This window comes from Ambystoma mexicanum, chromosome 1p (assembly GCF_040938575.1).
Source record: "Ambystoma mexicanum isolate Mex_15411 chromosome 1p, UKY_AmexF1_1, whole genome shotgun sequence".
Taxonomy (NCBI): Eukaryota; Metazoa; Chordata; class Amphibia; order Caudata; family Ambystomatidae; genus Ambystoma; species Ambystoma mexicanum.
In genome coordinates, this window is record NC_090921.1 from 693,005,023 (window position 1) to 693,024,472 (window position 19,450).

At 48.5% G+C, this 19,450-nt stretch overlaps 1 protein-coding gene across 4 annotated transcripts in view; it reads right to left on the reverse strand.

Annotated features, from left to right (window-relative positions):
- The window catches only part of NOP9 (NOP9 nucleolar protein), a 466,866-nt gene that overhangs the window by 363,991 nt on the left and 83,425 nt on the right, over nucleotides 1–19,450 (reverse strand). For all 4 annotated transcript variants that reach the window (XM_069649902.1, XM_069649900.1, XM_069649887.1 and 1 more), the window contains exons 4-5: nucleotides 17,908–18,015; nucleotides 17,206–17,347 (exon numbers count right to left, since the gene is read on the reverse strand). In XM_069649902.1, coding sequence (XP_069506003.1) covers nucleotides 17,206–17,347; nucleotides 17,908–18,015 — 250 coding nt within the window. The remainder of the gene's footprint in view (nucleotides 1–17,205; nucleotides 17,348–17,907; nucleotides 18,016–19,450) is intronic.

The following is a 19,450-nucleotide window of genomic DNA, read 5'->3' on the forward strand; positions in this document are numbered from 1 at the left end:
TAGAATAATCTGAAACTGAGGGGCCTTGATCACATCGAACACGATCTTCTCATGGTGTCCATCTTGACTTACTAGCGTCACCTCTTGAGTGGTATGCGTTACTGGCCCGGAGGCTATCTCCGTACCATCCACCGTAGTAATGACGTCCTTTACAGCCTTGGGACAAAGAGTTAGATTCATCCTCAAAACCATTTCATGATCCACATAATTGCCGATGGCACCGCTGTCGACGTAAGCTTCAATTGCATGTAATCGATCCGGATTATCAGGGCTAATGAGGACCATAGGTATCACGAAATGCGAGGTCACGGAACTGGTTTTCACGCTCGGCAAGAGGACCTCTATTCTTGTCGGGGGAGGTCGTTTCCCTGCTCAGAGTTTGTAACTTTGGTAACTGCAGCTCCTACTGCCTTCTTGGCAGGTTTCACCGGACAGTCTCGAAGAAAGTGCCCTGAGTTTCCGCAATAGAGGCATAATTGCAACTGTTTTCTCCTTTCCCGCTCCCTTTGTGTTAGAGGACCTTTCAGACCCCCTATTTGCATGGGTTCCCCGGAGTCTACTCCTTTGGAAGGAGTTGGCGGTTTGGAAAATACTCGAGCATCAAACTTGGAACTATCGGCCTTCCTGTTCTGCAGTCTGTGATCTATTTGAACGACTAAGTCTATATAGTCCGAACAATCTTGTGGGGGATTCACTACTTGGGCTAACACATCTTTGAGCTCTCCACGTAGACCTCTATAAAACAGCGTAATCCTTTTGTCCTCAGGCCATTGAGTTTCCACTATCAGTCTGTTGAAAGACGCAATATAAGCCAAAAGGTCTTGATTACCTTGTCGCAGCGAAAGAAGCTCATTGTCCAAGGCCTGCCCCTGTGAATGTCTTGCAAACAGTTTTTCCATACTGAGCTGAAAAGCTTGAAAATCATGGAGGACCGGATCATCTTGATTTACTAGAGGGATCGACCAGTCTGCCGCATTGCCACTAAGGTACGAAAGCACGAAAGCTACTTTCGCTTGATCAGTTGGAAAGGCTGCTGGCCGGCATAAGAAATGCAACCGGCACTGATTGATAAATACTGCAAACCTCTTTGGGTCACCAGAAAATCGTTCGGGCGGAGCCAGAGGTACATTCCCAGGTAGGTTGATCTGCACTGGATTCATAGAGGATGTAGAAGGAAGATTTCCCCCAGATGCGGGTAACGGGGTCTGTCCGGCTTGTGACTGTAGCAATTGTCTAGCGAGATCATCTGTTCGCTCCTTGGAAATAATCAGTTCCCTTCTTAGAGCGTTAGTTTCCTGACGGGCTGCATGCACTTCTGCCCTTAGTTCCCCAAGTAACTGGGCTAGCTGGTCTGTATCCGAGGTTTCCATAGCGCCTGGACGGGAGTTTTGTGGTTGGCTTTGCGTTCTGTAACGCTCACCTGATTCCCGTAGAGGCGCCGGTCTTGACTGGGCGTATACCATATCTTCAAAGGTGATGTGTAACACACGGCTGGCTCTTTGGGCTGGACCTCTGTGCACTGTATGTCTGACTCGAAGGGTAAGATGTCTGCAGATAGAAAATATGGGATTAAGGAACTGGGTTATTGAATGTCTCTCTCTTCTTCCCTTTCGCTTCTCCTGTAGAACCCCAAAGGTTAACGCTCTCACCTTAGGTAAGTGAACGCCGTGCTCGCCATCTGCCTCGGGGCAGGGTGCTGTAACCAGTTTCTTCACTGGATAAGGGCAGCAGGCCTCTTGACTTCAGAGGACTGCTGTCCGTCGTTTACTGCACGAACGGTAAGTTTCGAGTAATTCTAATGTCTTTAAAGTCTTTAGTAATGATGTTTCTTGTTTTGCAGGGTTCCGGCGATGGCGGATGACGGGCTGAAGTGAGTTGAAGATGGAGCCCGTGTGATGAATAGAAGCGCCTGGAAGCACGTAAGTAAGCGCTTGTTGCCTGCTTCACGATGCGCTCTAACTGTCTTCTTTTTATTTTGCAGGTACAAGTTCGGAGCGGCTGCAGGGTGCCGGAATACCCACTGGGTTAGATGTGGAAAGGAGTAATGGCACGTGAGTATTAAAGTTCCCCAATGTCTTTAAACGCACCTTGTTTTGTCTTTCAGATGCGGGATGCAGCGCCGAAGGCCTCCGGAGCGTGCGAAGAGTAGGTAAGCCTTTGTCTTTCAGATGCCGGAATGCAGCGCGAGGCGTTGGTGACAGCCGATGGACCAGGTAAGTGAAGAGCTGTCACTGAAGACCGTAATGCTAACCTGTTCTTTCTTGTCTTTATAGGTGTTGCTGAAGACTGGATTCAGGATGGTAAGCCTTTTTCCTTAGGCCCAGGATCAGATGCAGAAGACACGATGAGCGTTCTGCTGCAGAGGATGCAGAATAACGCAAAGCAAGATTCATCCATCGGGTGTGGTTTAAATAGCCTCCTGTAGTGCTTAGGTGTCTCCTTCCACAGCCACGCCTAGGTAAGAAAAGAGTTCCTGCTTTCCAGAAGAGTTCCAGTGTTCTGAATCTAGGGAGTGGCTCCTGCCCCACCCAACAGGAAAAGTAGTTCCAAACAGAAGAGGATCAGAGGCTCAACTGGCAGGCAAGTAAGCAGCATGGTCTGCTGCAGGTAAGTACACCCAAGCATTATGAGCCCGGCGCTTCCAGCGCTGGGACTGGGCATATTTATGAGCCTGGTGCCACTGGCGCCAGGACTGGGTCCAAAAGGTCCCAATTGGGACTGGTTGGCACTCGGAACCTGGGTTATGGATCTGCTTCCAAGGGAGTTGGGAAAACCCTGACCTTTTGGAAGCAGAGATCATGACAAAAATAGTGAGAAAAACACCTCTACAACCTGTTGAAATTGCCAATAAAGTGTGGTCCAAATTGGCCATAGATATCATGGGACCATATGAAAATCTGGATGTTGTGAAAATATACATTGTGGTTTTGGTGGACTACACTTCGAAATGGGTGGAGTGGGGAATTGTAAAAGAAAGTGTCACCACTGCAAAAGTTTTGAATTTCCTAAACGAAATTTTCAACAGAGAAGGTGACCCTAAAGAAATAGTGTCAGATAATGGACCACAATTTGTATCACTGGAATTTCAAATTTTTTTGCAGGAAAGAGCAATTCACCACATAAAAACGTAACCATACCATCCTATTGCAAACAGACTTGTTCAGAGGATGAACAAGCTTGTAAAAGGAGTGATTCAATTAGCAATAGCAAATTCTATTCTATGGAGAGAGGCTCTCAAAGAAGCACTTGCACGTATAGAACCACTCTACATTCCACTACGGAAATAGAACCTTTTACTATGATGAGGGGCAGACAACTGTCTGAGGCCTGCTTGGATGTTTTAAGGAACAAGAGATGGTCATATAGACATGGAACAAATTGTAAAGAGAGTGATGGACAAACAAAAAAATACAATTAATATTATGACCGCAGAAATGGAGTAAAAGAAAAAGGTATTTAAGAAAGGAGATTGGGTTTGTGTTAAAGAACCTAAGAAAACAAGGAAAGGAGAGTCCAGCTTTAAACAGCCACAAAGGGTACAACAAAGCAGCTCTGGCAAGTCAGTAGTGTTGGAAGATGGTAAGGAGTGGGCCAATGATGACACTGTATGGGTGCAAAATGATGCTGAGATGCCAAGTACCAGTGGAAATAGCATGAGCATGACATGGGATCTTATGAACTCTGAAACTTCAAGTGATGGTCAAAAAGTATGCATCAAAGAGACTGTGCATGACTGTGGAGCCACGACTAGTGGGTTATCCAAAAGAAACCGCAGAATCATACACAACTTTAATAAGGACAATGTATACTACTGATGATTCCTCAGTTTGCAGTTTACATGTATTCTTGTACATTTCAATTCAATAATTCAGCTAATTCTATTAGTTATATTTATCTATTATCCTGTTTTCGTTTGTTATACTCCTTATACAATATTGATTTCAATATTATAAGAAACGGGGATTTTAAATAGATTCACACACACACTACGTGGCATCACCGCAGTGGAATCTAAGGTTGTTATGGTTCTGAAATGGAAGCATTGATTCTGAAATGGAAGCATTGAAATATCATAATGCATATGGGTTATTCATAACAGTCGATGGCCAAGTCTCGTTTCCTTAGAAAGTCTTTTACCTTCGGGCCTGAAGTGTTCAAACAATAAAACAAAAGTTCCTTTTCAAATCTCAATGTGGGTGATGGATTCACCCCTGTATCCCCATCTTCTGGGCTAGCCCCTCGTATTATACTCAATTTCTAATAGGGTGATCCAGGCATCCAGGCGCTGTCACAAAGAAAAAGATCATAAATGCCAGCAATTTCATGAAGTTACTGAAACAGTCTGGTCTTTACCAGTTTCCTGAAAGCCAGGTGGTTTTCTTCCTTACGAAGAAATTCAGGCTGATCATTCCAAGCCTGTGCTGCCAAAACAGGGAAGGCACGACCGTTTCCTCTGGCTCTTTTTATACGGTTGACTTCCAGGCAGCCGGCCTTGGCGGATCGAAGATTCCTTTTAGGGTAATAGAGGTTCACCCTACTTCGGAGCATCTCCAAAGACACATCCGTGACAGATGGTCAACAACTTAAACTGAATCCTTGCTGAAACAATTGCATCTCTGTTATTCTTTTCTCTTAAAACTTTGGGTGCTAGCTTAACTCCTCGGATCTCCCTTGCTCAGGCTTGGATCTCTCTCGACCACCAGACCTTGGGTGACTGCTTCACCCCTGGATCTCCCTCATCTGGGCTCGGACCCTTCTTAACTTCTTAATATCTCTATCAAACAGTTCATGCCTTCGACATCCCTCCATCCGGGTTAACCATTGCCTTTTCATAACCTTTCCACTTTGGGCTGATGACTTTTCACCCTTGGATTCCCTCCGCCAGGCTCGGACCCCTCTCGATTCTTAGCCTTCATTCACCGTATTTACTATGGCACACGAGCAGGGCGATAGTGGCTCACCCCCAGTGGCTCACCCCCTAAACACCCACCTCCCCCCTCTGGGCTGAGCCCTCTTCACTTTCAATGTTCTCTCTCTTCCTTTTTATACAGTTCACAGGTTTCGGGATTCACTTCCCTTGCTTTCATGCCAATTCACGAATCAAAGTCTTTCGAAAGTACGGGGGGTTTTGCTCGACCCTCAAGTATAACCACTTTGCATTTCTTTGGCGGCCTTTCAATGGTCTTCTTGTTTCCATAGTTTCTCAATATGGGGCTCGACCAGAATCTCTTCAGTTAGCACCCACGTGGTGCCACTTTCCCTCTGTAACTGGTCTACCCCATTCAAAGTGAATTACCTCTGTTTCAAAAGTTGCCCCTTTACGATTCTCACTCAACACAACCCGGCTTTTATTGGTTCCTCATTCGAATCAATGATTAAGCTTATCCGCTGGGCTTTTAGGTTCTTTGGAGTCAAGGCTGATACCAAAGGCGCAGGAGCTTCCCTCGCTCCTGTCCATCGGTACAGTCTTGCCTTGTGTACCGCTGATTTCTGGTGCAGGAGACTTGCGCTATTGTCTGAGGTCTTAGGCTCTCTTCTTGGAAGGCTCCGCGGGCCAGGGATGAAAAGGGCAAGGTGGTTTGTCTCCTCCCCACCCTTTCATTACCCGCCACCTTTCTCTTTCATCCAAAATGCTGCATATTATCCGTCTTGTCATGCTTTCCACCGTCTTCCTCGCCTTGCTCATACTGTGCTCGTTGGCTCCACCTTTTATCCCGTTGCGGAAGGGAAAGGGCTGTGAGGTGTGTCTGATTGGAGAGAATATAATGGGGAAGGTTTGGGAAATGGCTGAAAATGATCGGGATGTAGAGCAGAGCATCGGGAATTGTGGTAATGGTAGTACTCTGTTCCACTGAATTGAGATCTCAGAAAATGATAAGGACTGGTAGGATCTGCGGGGTAAACGGGAATGGCCACGATCAGGAAATGAACAAAGGGGATTGTGGGAATCGTAGTGTTGTCAAGATAAGCTGAGGATTTGGAAAAGAATAAATCGGAAGGATGTAGAGAGGAATGGACAGTGGTCGGATAGAAAGTAGAGGGTTTCTGGGAGAGGTGGTTTTTCAATTTAGTAGGGTTGAGGTTCTTATGCGAGCAATCAGGTGGTGAGTTTTTGGTGGCTGTTAATACGGGAGACGGAAGAGGGGGCTAGATGTAACATAGCCCAAAAAGGTCTCGGGAATCTCATACTCCTCATCCTCTTCGCCTGTGACATAGCGCATCTCACCTTGGTTAGGCCCCCCCACCCCCAGCATAACCCTGTATTCCCCTATCCCGGTGATCCTCCCCCAGGAACTGGAGCCAACAGCGATGGCCGTATCCTGGCCACCTGAATAAGGGACTCCTGAGGTTTTAGTGGGAGTGGTCAGGGTCATCCAGAAAGACATCTACCTGGGAGTCCTGATGAAATTCCTCCAGGGATGACAATTGAGCATGTGGGGAGTGGAGCCTCCGACTTTGGAGGGAAAGGACAGGAATCAACAGCCCTATGTCTTTTTAAAATGTCATCAAACTGGCCTGAGAAATTAATGAACTCAGCCATCTTGTTCATGGAAGTTTCAAATGCATCACTGGTCCATTCAGAGAAGTCAGAGGGATCAGGAGGGGCAAAAGGCTGTATCTCCCAGATCAAGCTGGGTGATACAGCGCCTTGAAAGAGGAGAATAGCCTGCAGAATAGTCCTCTGGAAAATTGGAGGCCTTCTTGGGGTCAGAAACATGCAAACTGGCCTGGCCCACTAAAGAGGAATATTTAGCACCATGCGTAGGCGGGTGTGCATAGGGGGCCCGAACCGCGAAGTTCAGAAGGCCCCGGCGAGGGCTTCAACGGGCCTGCGGACGTAGAAATGTTGGACAGATCCGACGGGGGAAGTTTAGAAGTTGTGCGTTTTAGAGCAGGTGCTGCATGTCTGTCCCGGTCACCAGGATGTTACTTCCCCATAGCACTGCCGGCGGCACACTTATCGGGGCCAGGCCTGGCCACGTGGGAGAGTGAGGTCTCCACAGTTAAGTCAACAGCCTCCGAATCAGAGCCGCGGCTGCCAACAGACTCCTTGTCTGAGGTGCCAGCGGGGGAATTGACTCTCGGCCTGCATTGCGTAGGCCATCCACCGTTTCATACGCCTGCCCTTCAGGGTCTTACGCCGAAATAGTTTGCAGGCACTACAGTGACGCTCATCGTGATCAGAAGGGAGACACTGATTGCCTCGGCGAACAGTTGTCTTCCAAGGGAATTTGCCATTGCAAGACTGCCAAAACGTTAAGTCGCCCTCTCCATAGCATAGGGAAACGGCAGCCAGACCAAAGGAAAAGGTAGAGAAAGGGTCAAGAAAAGGCATTCTCGTCAGTACAAACAGGGCTGCACTCTCCCTACTGTAAAGGCCATGTTGAAGGGCCAAGGCCACGTGGAAAACAGACGCTGAGCAGTTAAGGATGGATTGTCAGCAGACAGGATCAGGCGAACAGCCGCTGCATAGTCGAAGGCAAGCGAACCAGCGAAAGAACAGAATCAGCAATATAAAACTCTTACAAGCTCTGCATTATGTGCAACCGACTAGCTAGGCGGAAAAAAAAGTATTTGTGTGACCTCGACGTGTGAGAGATTTGGGTACACTACACGTCACGTTAGGGATAGTGTTACAGTCACGCCATTGTCAACGTCACTTTTTTCGATCTTTGAAAAAAGATGCAATACTCTGCGATTACCACTAAATGTCGGACTATATACACAGCATGTGATTCTAAGCATATTCACAAGCATCAGAAAATAAAATATAAATGGTACTCATTTGGCCTTATGAAGAACGATTAAGGTTTCCCTTCATTTTTAAAATAGCTATTTTGTCATTTGTCAATAAGCCACTAGTTTTATTATTTGAAAGAGACAGGCCCCTGAGATTGTTTGGATGCAGGAACTATGAATTCTGGGACTAATGACGGGTGTCTGACAATGGTGTAAGTCTTTTGAAGGCAAAACATGGTTTCCTAGACTGTTCACTTTTCTAAAAACTATGCATGCGTATTTGAGAAGGGCGAAGAAGGCTTCTACCAGAAGCACTTTACAAAGTAGGTAAGCACAGTAATTCCACAAAGGGGTGCTTTACATTAGTTGGGCTACAAAGTCATAATGGTAATATGAACTTTGCGCCTTGAAACATTTGTGTATAGGCGCGTTATAAATGCCATATCATAACAGTTGATGGAAGAGGAACACTAGTACATACAATGGGGATCATAAAGACTTACATGTGGGTTGACAATAACCATTTACAGTAACAAAGATATTCAATAAGAGATTACCTGGGTTCGACAAATTATTTGTATTGAATTCATATTTATAGTGCAGACCAGGCCCAACGGGCACTAGATCATGGTACACGGAAGAGAAAATACATTAGTGGTAGAAAGGCGGATATTTAGCAAAATCAGAAGTAGAACAAGATACACAGGTACAGAAGCCAAAAACTAGCTGCATAACGAAAGTTCAAAACTAGACCATTAGTCGGGAGAGCACTGGGATACATCCCATCATACAGTGGGGTGCAGTAAAGGGGGGGGGGCATGTGTTAAGAGGGTTGGGAAGAGGAAAGGAAACCCCATTCACTCAAGGAAAGTCTTCAGTCGTACGAGGGGCTATAGGAGGGTAGACTAGAAATACCAGGTAGGTGGAGGATGGAGGCATGTCTTGTAGAGATGCACAGGGGAGAAAAAAGAAGGTTCTTTCAGTAAAGGAGAGATTATGCTAGTGCTAGAACACCTAGGTTTTTTTAAAATTTTTGTTTACTTGTTTATTTTTCAAGCAGCGCACAGGAAAACATTACATTACAATCATTCAACATTTACTACATTTCAAGTCATCTTAATCATCTCCTAAGTTTCCGTCCCACCCCTCCCGCTCCGGCTGCCCTCCGGGTCTTAGTCCTCCGTTGATTGAGCCAGGTCCCTGTCCTCAGCCCTTTGGGCATTTAACACCAAGCAAGGTTTGTATGTTATGGCTGGGAAGCGCTGGTCATAGTCTATCACTGGCGACCAAATGTTTGCCGCCATTATTTTTTCCGCAATGAAGATGTCCCAAAGCTTCAGCCACCACAGGATCATTAGGGGGCCCTCCGGGGATTTCCAAGTTCGGGCAACAGTGATTTTCGCAGCTAGGAGCAGTTGCGTTATGAGAGTCGCCCGCTTGCCAGATCTCGGGTATATGCCTGGAATTGGGATCCCCAGTAGGATTGGTTCTAGTTCCAACGGTAATGTGATCTGAGTAATGTCTGCTATGGTGGCTATACACTGGGACCAGAAGTTCGCCACCACTGGGCATGACCATCATATATGTAGGTAGGAGCCCTCCATGCCGCAACGGCGCCAGCATAGCAGGTTCAAGGACTGGTTGAAGTGATGTAGTCGCAGGGGTGGGTAATACCATCTGAGCAGGAGTTAATGTGCACATTCTCGATTGGTCACGCAGAAAGGGGACGAATGCGTACGTGCCCAGATGTCGGACCACGATTGGTCTTGAATCGGATGTCCTAGTTCTGTTTCCCACTGTGACATATAAGTCGCTTTGGCTGCGAGCAAGTTCGTCTGCAATAATTTGTATAGCATGGAAATTCGCCCTCGGCTCGGTGGATCAGTGGCCGTTAAGTCGAGGGCATCTAGATCTTGCATGGCTGTCATGCGGGTCTGGGGATGCGAACACCAGTGTCTGATTTGGATATAAGAGAAACTATCGGTCTCAGCCAGGCCAAAGGCGCTCTTACATTGGGCGAACGTCAGTGGCTGAGAGCTTTCGAATAGCTGACTTAAGGAGCTGAGGCCCCCGGCGATCCAGTTTTTAAAGTTCGAGGGTGTGGCCCCAGGCGAAAAAACTGGGTTGTAGAACACTGGGGCGGCTGGGCTCAGATCTCTTGGGATGCCTCTGGATTTGCATGCCCAATCCCATGCCTTTAGTGTTGGTTTGGTCGATGATAGGAGAGATGGCCATGTTCGTCGCAATGAGGCTGGCAGGTGCAACAGGAAACTGAGGGGAAGGGGTAATCGGAATTGTTCTACTTCCATCCATTTGGGCCGCCCTGACGCGATGGTCCAGGCTCGAGTATGAGCTATCTGCGCGGCCATCTGATACCTTCGCAGGTCGGGGACCCCAAGGCCTCCCTGGATTGGAGTGCACAGCATGGTTCTCTGCGGAATGCGTGACTTTTTCCCCTTCCAAATGAAGCTAAAGATCTTCCGTTATAGCCGTTGCAGCGGGGGGTGGGGAATGATAGTGGGGAGGGCGGAGCAGGCGTAGAGGAATCGCGGTAGGAGATTCATCTTACAGGCCGCGATGCAGCCTATTAACGAAATTTCCTGTGAGAGCCAGCGATCCAGATCATTCTCCAGGGTCTTAAACAGGGTCGGGAAGTTTATCCGGTAGGTGTCTTCAGGGCAGGCGGGGATCTGGACTCCCAGATAGGGGATAGATTTTTCACTTAATGGAATCGAGCAATGGGTTCTGAAGGACTCCTTGTCTTCCCGTTCCAGGCCTATTCCCAAGGCTGCTGATTTCGTAAAGTTTATGGAAAATCCCGAGACCCTTCCAAACCTGTGGATTTCTGCCAGGACGGCCCTCAACGACTGGGAGGTGTCTGTTATGTTCAACATCACATCGTCCACATATAGCGCAATTTTATGTTGGGTAGGGCCTACTCGGAGGCCTTTAATTCTGGTGTTACAGCGGATCCGTTGGGCTAGAGGCTCCATCACCAGGGCGAAGAGCAGAGGGGAGAGTGGACACCCCTGGCTCGTGTCGCATGTTAGGGGGATCGAGCTGGATAATAGGCCATTCACTCGGTGGAGGGTATTCAGAGATTGGTAATTCGCTAGTGAGCTAATGAGCTTCGAGAAGAGTGGTCCAAGACGGAAGGATTCCAAGGCGAGACGGAGGAACGACCAATCGACTTTATCAAAGGCCTTGGTTGCATCCAAGGCCAGCAGGCCCATCTTTCGCGAGTCTCACTTAGCTATTTTGATCAGATTAAGGACCCTACGGGTGTTATCCGTGGTTGCTCTATTCATTACAAAGCCCGTCTGATCTGGGTCGATAATGTCCGGAAGGATCTTCGCCAGGCGGTTCGCCAGGACCTTCGAGTAAATGTTTGCATCCAGATTTAATAGTGAAATAGGTCTATATGCTGTGATGTCTCTAGGGTCTTTTCCTGGCTTGAGAGCTAGCACTGTAATTGATTCTTGCATTGACGCAGTGATAGATCCTGAGATTGCGAAGGAATTAAAGAGCGTCGTCATGGGGGCCAACAGCTGGGGCCGGAAAAGTTAAAGAATCGAGACGAGAACCCATCTGGGCCCGGGGCCCTTGATTTCAGGCTTTTAATAGCCTCGTCAACTTCCTCGCTGGTGATCGGGGCCTCCAGCTCTTCTCTTCTTGCAGTGGTGATTTGAGGTATGGCCGCTTCCTGCAGGTAGGCCTGCTGTTCCTCCTTGGATCTCAGGGTTGCCGACATTGTCTCTGCGAGGTGGGCCTCTGCAATCCGCAATTTATCCCGGTCAGCGAACTGCACTATGTTCTGGGGGTCCCGCAGGCCTATAATCGTGTTCCTTCTCTTGACTCTCGCTAGCTTTTCCACAAGGAATTTGTTAGCTTTATTACCTCTGGCATAGTAGCTTTGTTTTGTTTTGGCTAGGAGCTGGGTGGTATCCTCTGCATAGTGGGCCTCCAATTTCTTCCGGGCTGTCTGCAAGACTCGATAAGTTTGTGGGGACCAATTTTTAGCTTTACATGCTGTCTCCGCCTCTTGCACCTTGTCCTCCAGGTCGCGACTGATCTGTTGCTTTCATTTATGGTAGGCTGCACCTCAGGAGATCAATACCCCTCTCACCACTGCCTTCATTGCATCCCATGTGTTCGCTGGAGAGGTATCTTCGTTCCTATTTACTTCAAAGAACTCCTTTATAGCTTTGGCCACCACGTCTCTTGTTGACATATCGCCTAAAATTGGGTCATAGAGGGACCATCTGTGTCGCAGGGCCGGGTCAGGATCGTGGGCTCTGAGCATTAGGGTTATTGGGCTATGATCTGTGAGGATTCTCGGCCCTATGGAGACTTTGTCTGTGAATGCTAAGACCTGGGGGGAGGCCAGGAGGAGGTTGATGCGCGAGTACGTACTATGTATGTAAGAGTAGAATGAGTAGTCCCATTCCTCAGGGTGGAAGACTCTCCAAGTGTCCACTACATCCAATGTTCTGAATAACTTGAGAATCGCTGTTGCTTGGCCAAAGTCTCTACGAGCCAGAGGGTGTGACCTGTCTGTCAATGGGTCAGAGACTCCGTTGAAATCTCCTCCGATGATAGTTTGGCCTTCAGCAAATGGTGGGAGGGTACTTTCTAGGGTTGAGTAGAATTCCTCCTGCCCCTCATTAGGAGCGTACACCGCGATCAGCGTATAGATTTGGCCGAAAATTCGGCATTTGATCGCCACGAAGCGGCCATCTGGGCAGAGCATAGTCTCTAGAATTTGTGGTCTGAGGCCCTTGACAAACAGGAACGCTGTGCCACCCTTCTTTGTTCCATTCGATGCAAGGAATTGCAGCGGGAATTGCCGGTCACGTAGCTGTGTGAAGTCGGTCGGGATCAGATGGGTCTCTTGGAGGAAGATAATGAGGCCTTGTCATTCTGTAGGCGCCTCAGGATCGCTTTCCTCTTCTGTGGGGCGTTGAGGCCCCTGACATTCATTGTCAGGAATTTCAGTTTCTGGTGCGGTGGCGGGGACTCCTGGGCCCTTCCTGGCAGAGGGGGCTGGTCTGAGCGGGGGGGACGGCGGTTCTCAGTCATCATCTAGAGACTTAAGCTCAGCATGGGATGCCTGTGGCTGCGTTTTATATATCCTCCAACGGGAGGGTAAACTTTTTGTCGGGTGGGGGACTGGAATTTCCAAAGCGGTCCCATCCACGGCCAACAGGGCCATAACTGTACTCCCAGCCAACAGGACCAGGACCAAACCACATAATTGGGTTCGTCCCCAAGGGTGGGTCGATGACATACTCCTTGGAGCGGGGCATGGGCCGCTCTGGGCCCGCGGCATCTCTGATGTTTTCTTGAATTTATCGCATCGGATATTTCATGATCGCCATGCATGGTAGGGTTATTTTACTTTCCGTCGTCTCTGTGCTTTGGAGCAGGGTTGCTGTTGCTGTCCCTGAGGCAATTGCTCCGCTTCTCCCGAGGGACGCAGGGGACTATGGGCCGCTGAGGACTCCGGAGAGTTTGCGTGCAAGATGGACTCCGCGTCCTCCAGATGACTTATCCTATGCTGAACTGATTTTTGTCGGGTCCAGAGGGGGAGCGGGAGGGGGCCCCAGGGGGGGGGTGCTGTCGCTGGTGAAGGGCCTCAGGCTGTGCGAAGATCAAGGGTCAGTGGGCCGGGGCGCCCCTGGAAGATGAAAAAGGGGGGGGGGCCTAGAAGTGCACAGCCCGAGGAGCGGAGTGGCCGCGACCCCTTCAAGTGGCCACGGGTAGCTAGCACCCCCCAGAGCCCCTCTGCAGCGCTCTTATCTTCCCCAGCCGCTGCTCTCAGAGATCCCAGGGGGGCGGGTCAGGCCGTAGCAGGCCACCGTAGCCTCATCGCCTGCCTCCAGCACACCTTCCGGGCTCGGGAGCGCCTGCTCGACCGCTGCCACGGCACGGGGCCCGCTCCTCCCTCGTTGGAGTCACCCCCGAGGATTGGAATGGGGGGGGGGGGACCGGGGCGGGAAGGAAGCCGCACACCGCCGGATGCACTTATTCCTACACGGCTCTGCGAACCAGTGGGCCGGTCTCCCATGCAACGCCGCCGCAGCCGCTGCCTCTGGCTGCTCCGAGGCTCCGCTTCGGTGTCCGAGACAGGGCGGGGATGCTCTCCCGCTCGCTCGTCACAGCGAGAAGCCCGTCCCGTCTGCCATCTTGGATGCGCCGGCCGCGTCTCGGCACAAACGCGAAGCAAAGCGGATTCAGGGCCAATTAAGGGGAAAACGGCCCCCCTCCTGGATCGCATCAGGTGCTCTGGGTCTTCAGGACGCCGTTGATCCGCTGGACAAAGCGATCCGATCCGAAACTATCGGATTGTAGCTACTAGGCGCGGGCTCCGGGCGGAGGCCATCAAGGAAGCAGCCGCATCGCTGGCGCTCCTGGCCACGCCCCGAACACCTAGGTTTTTAAAGACAAATGTAATATTTTTGATTCCTCAGGACAAGAAGTCCCTGTAAAAGTGCAAAAGCAGTGCGAAGGAAATTAATTGTGAGGCAGTGAAGGGAATCTAGGACAGATAGTTTGTGGATTGAAGATAGTGCCAGAGAGAGAGTGTTGATGGAGTCAGCCAGATTCCCAATCTGTATCCCCAAGAGTCCAGGGTCACGGTGCCGCCAGTGTACCCTGTAGCTTGCTTCTCTGAACAGGTCGCCTGGCAGCTCCTTTCCATCTTTAGAAGGCAGCATGCGGCTGCAACAATTCTGCCTAGAGCAGGTCTTTTTCCCCTGCAGGTCCCCATTAAAATGGTGACCTGGATTTGGAAGTCCAGTGGAACTCCACAACATACATGCTGAGTTTATTCATTTATAATGCACACCAGACCCAAAGGTATCAGGGCGCAACAGTACAGATAATGCAAAACTTACCTGGTAAAGCGTGGACGCAAGTGTGCGATTAATATGGGCCTGTCCTTTCTGAGACTCCAGGTTGGGAGCTCAGGAGAGCCATGATCAGATCAAGCTAAAAGTATGAATAAGTGCCTGGGATGAGAGTATACTTTGCACGACATACAAGAAACTTTGATGAGGAGACCATCTGACATTGAGTGGCCACACACATGTTTGAATAAGGCAATGCATCTAATTTGAAGTTGGATGTACATACAAGAACTGTATAAGAATACGGTATCAGCACCAGAGGTTTGTCAAACACAGCTGGAAGAGGACTTCCCCAAAAAGAATAAGGCTCTTCTCCTGAACTCTGCAATAAGATAATGAACCAGATAATAGAAGTACTGTTGGGAACCAATGATCAAGACCTTAGCCCATGACCAGAGAGAACTACACCCCCTGGTACCATCCACTGACTCAGCTGGCCCAACAGGATTACTAAGCTCAAGACGCCAGGTCTTCCAGAAATACCACTTGCAGCTACTTAACCGGCTTACCCTGTGTATCCCCCCCAACCCTCCTGAAATTTAGATGCAGTAGGTACCGCAAAAAATAACCTAACCAAACTCCAACTCCTACAAAAAAAAGCCCTCAGAGCAGCACTAGAGCACACAACACAGAAGAGATGCACACTGGCTCCCAGTGCACGCAAGAATCCTCCACAAAACACTTAGCACCACCCACAAATGCCTATTTGATGCCGCCCCCATTTATCTTAATAGCTGCATCACACGCAAAACCTCACCCAGAACACTCAGATCCAATGTCAATACCCAGCTACTCATCCCACGCTTCATCACCTCAAGATCAGGCAACGCCAGTTTCCCCATTGCAGCCCCCCGCATCTGGAATTCAATCCCCGCTGCCTGTCCAACGAAGTAACCTTATCCAAATTCAAAATGTTACTCAAAACTTGGCTATTCAATAAATTCTAATAACTCATTGCCAGTTCCTCAGCGGACTAGGTCACCCTCTCAGTAACTTAGACTACTCACTGCAAAGAACAATGATATCCAAGCTGGACATACCACTGTGTCTACTAAATGTATGTAAATCTAAAAGTAGACCGTCTACTAAATGTATGTAAATCGGAAAACATTTTGAATGTGACCCTGACATGATAACGAAGATATATTCAAATTACGCCATGATACCCAAGGGTTTGGCCGTGTAATCAAATGTAATAAATAAATAAATAAATAAAGTAGTTCGGTAGCGTGGGACCTACCACTGCTCCAGCATGATTCTACCACCAATCTAAAGTATTGTTCACCTTTGATCTGTGCAGCAAAAGAATTCAGGGTCCTTGTGCCATCCATTTGGCCAGGTGCCGCCAAATGGGTGCATTCACACTCTGCACCTTAAAAGCTGGGGCGCAACCTGGCTGCTCCTTTTGCCTCCAATCCGAGTTTTCCTAGCTAGCTTTGTCACAGACTAACACGGCAACGAAAGAAAAGCATTGGGTATAAAATGATCCCAAATTCAACTCGTGCAGAGTCGGACTTCACCTATAGTTTGACAGCTCCCCTACACAATAACAGATTTCTCTTGGATTTATCATGTTCACCAGCATTGGATTTTGGGATAGCTTAAAACCCCCTCTTCAAAACACTGCAAACCAGAACAGTTTCCTGAACATTTGGGGACTTCTGCAGACGCCACTACCCCCAAAAGACTGTATACTAAAACGCTACTTCCCTCTGATATATATACTACATAGTTTCTGCAACTGATAAGGACTACATTTTCACAAGAGCTACATGGAAGTTTACCTTAAAGTGTGCTCTCAGGAAACATTTTTCGAACCTACTCTAGACTGGAGTATAGCCTGACTGCTCCACCACACATACCCTTTTAAGAGTCAGGCAATATACCAGGAAGCCCTGCAACCGAGGTGTGGATGTATCTCCCTGGCACCTACAGCTATAGTTAAGAAATACTACTAAAATGTTACCCATTTTACTTAAGAGTAAGGGCTGAGCTGACCTGCTGGGATTTGAACCTGTGATAATGAGGTCAAACAAAGACCTCTATAGTGGGTGCATTAGTCCACTCAGGGACAGACAATTAATCGAAACTGCCTCTTACCCAACCACAGCATCCTGTCATCGCAACCACACCCTCGTTTTTCATCAATGCTGCTTTGCTGTGCTCATATCCAACAAATTCAAGTACATTATTTCGGTGTGATACCATAAACGCAGGCAAACATTAAATAACATCCATAAAAGGCCGTTTGAAAAAATACAAAGAATAACAAAACTTGAAAAAGAAAGTTAATCAAGACGTTTTCAGTTTGGTTGTTCTTCTCCAGGCTCCGATTTAGAAATTCGACACTGCAAACAGCACTTCTGGGAGGAGAGCATTTATGCACAAAGCTTCAGCAACGCATTGACAAGCTCACAGCTGTAGCAAGATAGCTGGATGCCAATCACTTAACGGTAACTGACCGTTATACCGTGTACACAATGTTTGCCCCTGTAGCCCAAATGCGAATCGTTCTGATGTCCATGAAAGCCTTTAAATGAGAGAAAAAAGAAAATACCTGCCGGCTGCTGAGGGATTTCGTGATGCCAGGTACCTAATCACATCATCACACAGCACGCTGCAGACCATGGGCAGCTTTCGATGTAGAACTTGCAGTGCCACTTGCAACCCCAGACTGGCGATTTTGTTTGTTACAAACACTGTTGAACAAGAAGCAAATCCAGTTTAAGAACACAATCTGGTGTTTGTAAAGGACGAGACACAAGGCAAAACTGGTATGGGAAGTGAGGTCATGCAATCTGAGAGTCTGTGCCACACAAATCAAGAGAATTATAAAAAAGAATTGGACATGAGCTTTCAACATCGTACAGACGCATCCTGAAAAAATGTATGTTCCCGGTAGCTGTAGGAGTCGGTAGTACCAATGAATGTGTGGGTAATAAGAGAAATGCATTACAAAAGTCGCCAAACTGCAGCAGCAAGTGCTAGATAAAACAAAAAATGCAATCCATCCAATATGGGAAACATCTGGAATGTTGCAGATGAATGGCCAGACCCACACATATAATTAACCAAATACTAGAAACGTTTCAGCTGTGCACCCTGGTCACCCCAAAGTATGTACCACACTTCCACAAAATGGATTTGCAAAGCACCTCCATTGTGCTAAAGATCTAGAATTCCCAGCGGAAGGTAATGCACCCCTTAAATGCAGTGCCCTTTATAGCCAGAAACCTCTCCTACAACATGCAGCGCTCACATGAAATGTCCTCTTGGAAGCACCCAGTCAAATCCTGCAGTTGGGCAAGGAAGCTCTCGGGCACTGCGAAGTCAGCTGCTTGTGTGCTGCTTGTATTCAGCTTCTTTTCTAAGAGACAGGGATAAAAAGAGAGCCAATATGGTGAGACAGAAACTGTGAGAAACACTTTGCAAAACATCAGGTAAGAAAAACAGCAAAAAACGCACAAGGATTTTGAATATAAGAGTGAAGATGTGCCAAGACAGACAGCGTGTGAGAGGCAGAGCCAGGATGAGGGGGTAGTTACTGTGGCGGTCTCCATCAGCCACAAACTACTAGGTTAAAAGGAGAAATAACTCTGTAAGCACAGTTCGCAGGAGACGCTGCCCGATTATACATAGCATGCTTCGCTATGTCCACGCTTCCGTGCCTATAAGAACCAAGGTACAGACCCTCTGCGGCAAAGCCCTCGCAGGACAAGGCTGAAGTATTGAGCAACGCAGGTGTTTGGCAGTGATGGGGTAGCTGCGAAAACTGAGCACCGACAATCTCACCTTCCTGTCTGCGGCTACAATGTCAGAGTTTCGGGGAGTGTTGGCTTTGTTTGACTCCACACAGCCCCCCTAACCTGGAGCCACATCCCCCTCTTTCATACGTATTGCTCCCCTGCAACCGATCCTCCCACCCCCACGCGCTTGCGTCTCCCCTCTTCGTGCCCTCCCTTCAACTCGGGCCGCACGCGCTCCCTTGTTTCCCTAGCCATGTGCGCTCCCTCGCATCGTAGGTCCCCTCATCCTGTTTGCGTGTGCGTGCTCTCCCTTACAACTTGGCTGCGTGCGCTCCCTTGCTTCTCTAGCCGCATGCGCTCCCTCGCATTGTAGATCCCTGAATCCTGTTCTGCCCCCCGCCCCCTTGCTTTTCCCTTCCTTCCTCTCGCAACTCAGGCCTTCCCTCTTCGATCTATTGTGCACTATTCTGACAGTCTCGTGCTCCACTGTTTTTCTGGCATTACTATACATTGCCTGCATTGTTCTTCTAGGTTCCTCTTGTGTTCTGTGCCTTGATGACTGTATTGACTTTGTGTATGCTCTATACAGTTCTTGATGGTGTGCTGCTATCCACGGTTTGCATTCTTCACTTCTATGTTCCCTGCTGACCTCTGTGTTTTGCTTTTAGTCCTGTATTGCATCTGCATTCTTTACTTCCAGGTTCCCTGTTGTGCTATGCCTTGGTTCTGTACTACATCTGCATTCTCTACTACTAGGTTCCCCAGTTGTGCTCTGTTCTTCGCAGATGCTTCTGTACTGCATCTGATTTGTAGGTCCATTCTTGTTCTTTGTTGTGCTCCCATCCCTTGTGTGCCGCCCCCCCGGTGCCTCCCTCCTGTCTGCCTCTCCAACCCCCACCTGCTCGTCCTCCCCTACCACCCTCCCCTGCCTGGGCTCCCCTCTCCCAACGCCCCCATTCCCCTCTTTCCTCCTGCTCCCCCTATGGTGTTTATCTTTCCTAACTGCTTTTCTATCGACTATCCTATCCCTCTCATCAAGTCTGGCAGAACGAAGCT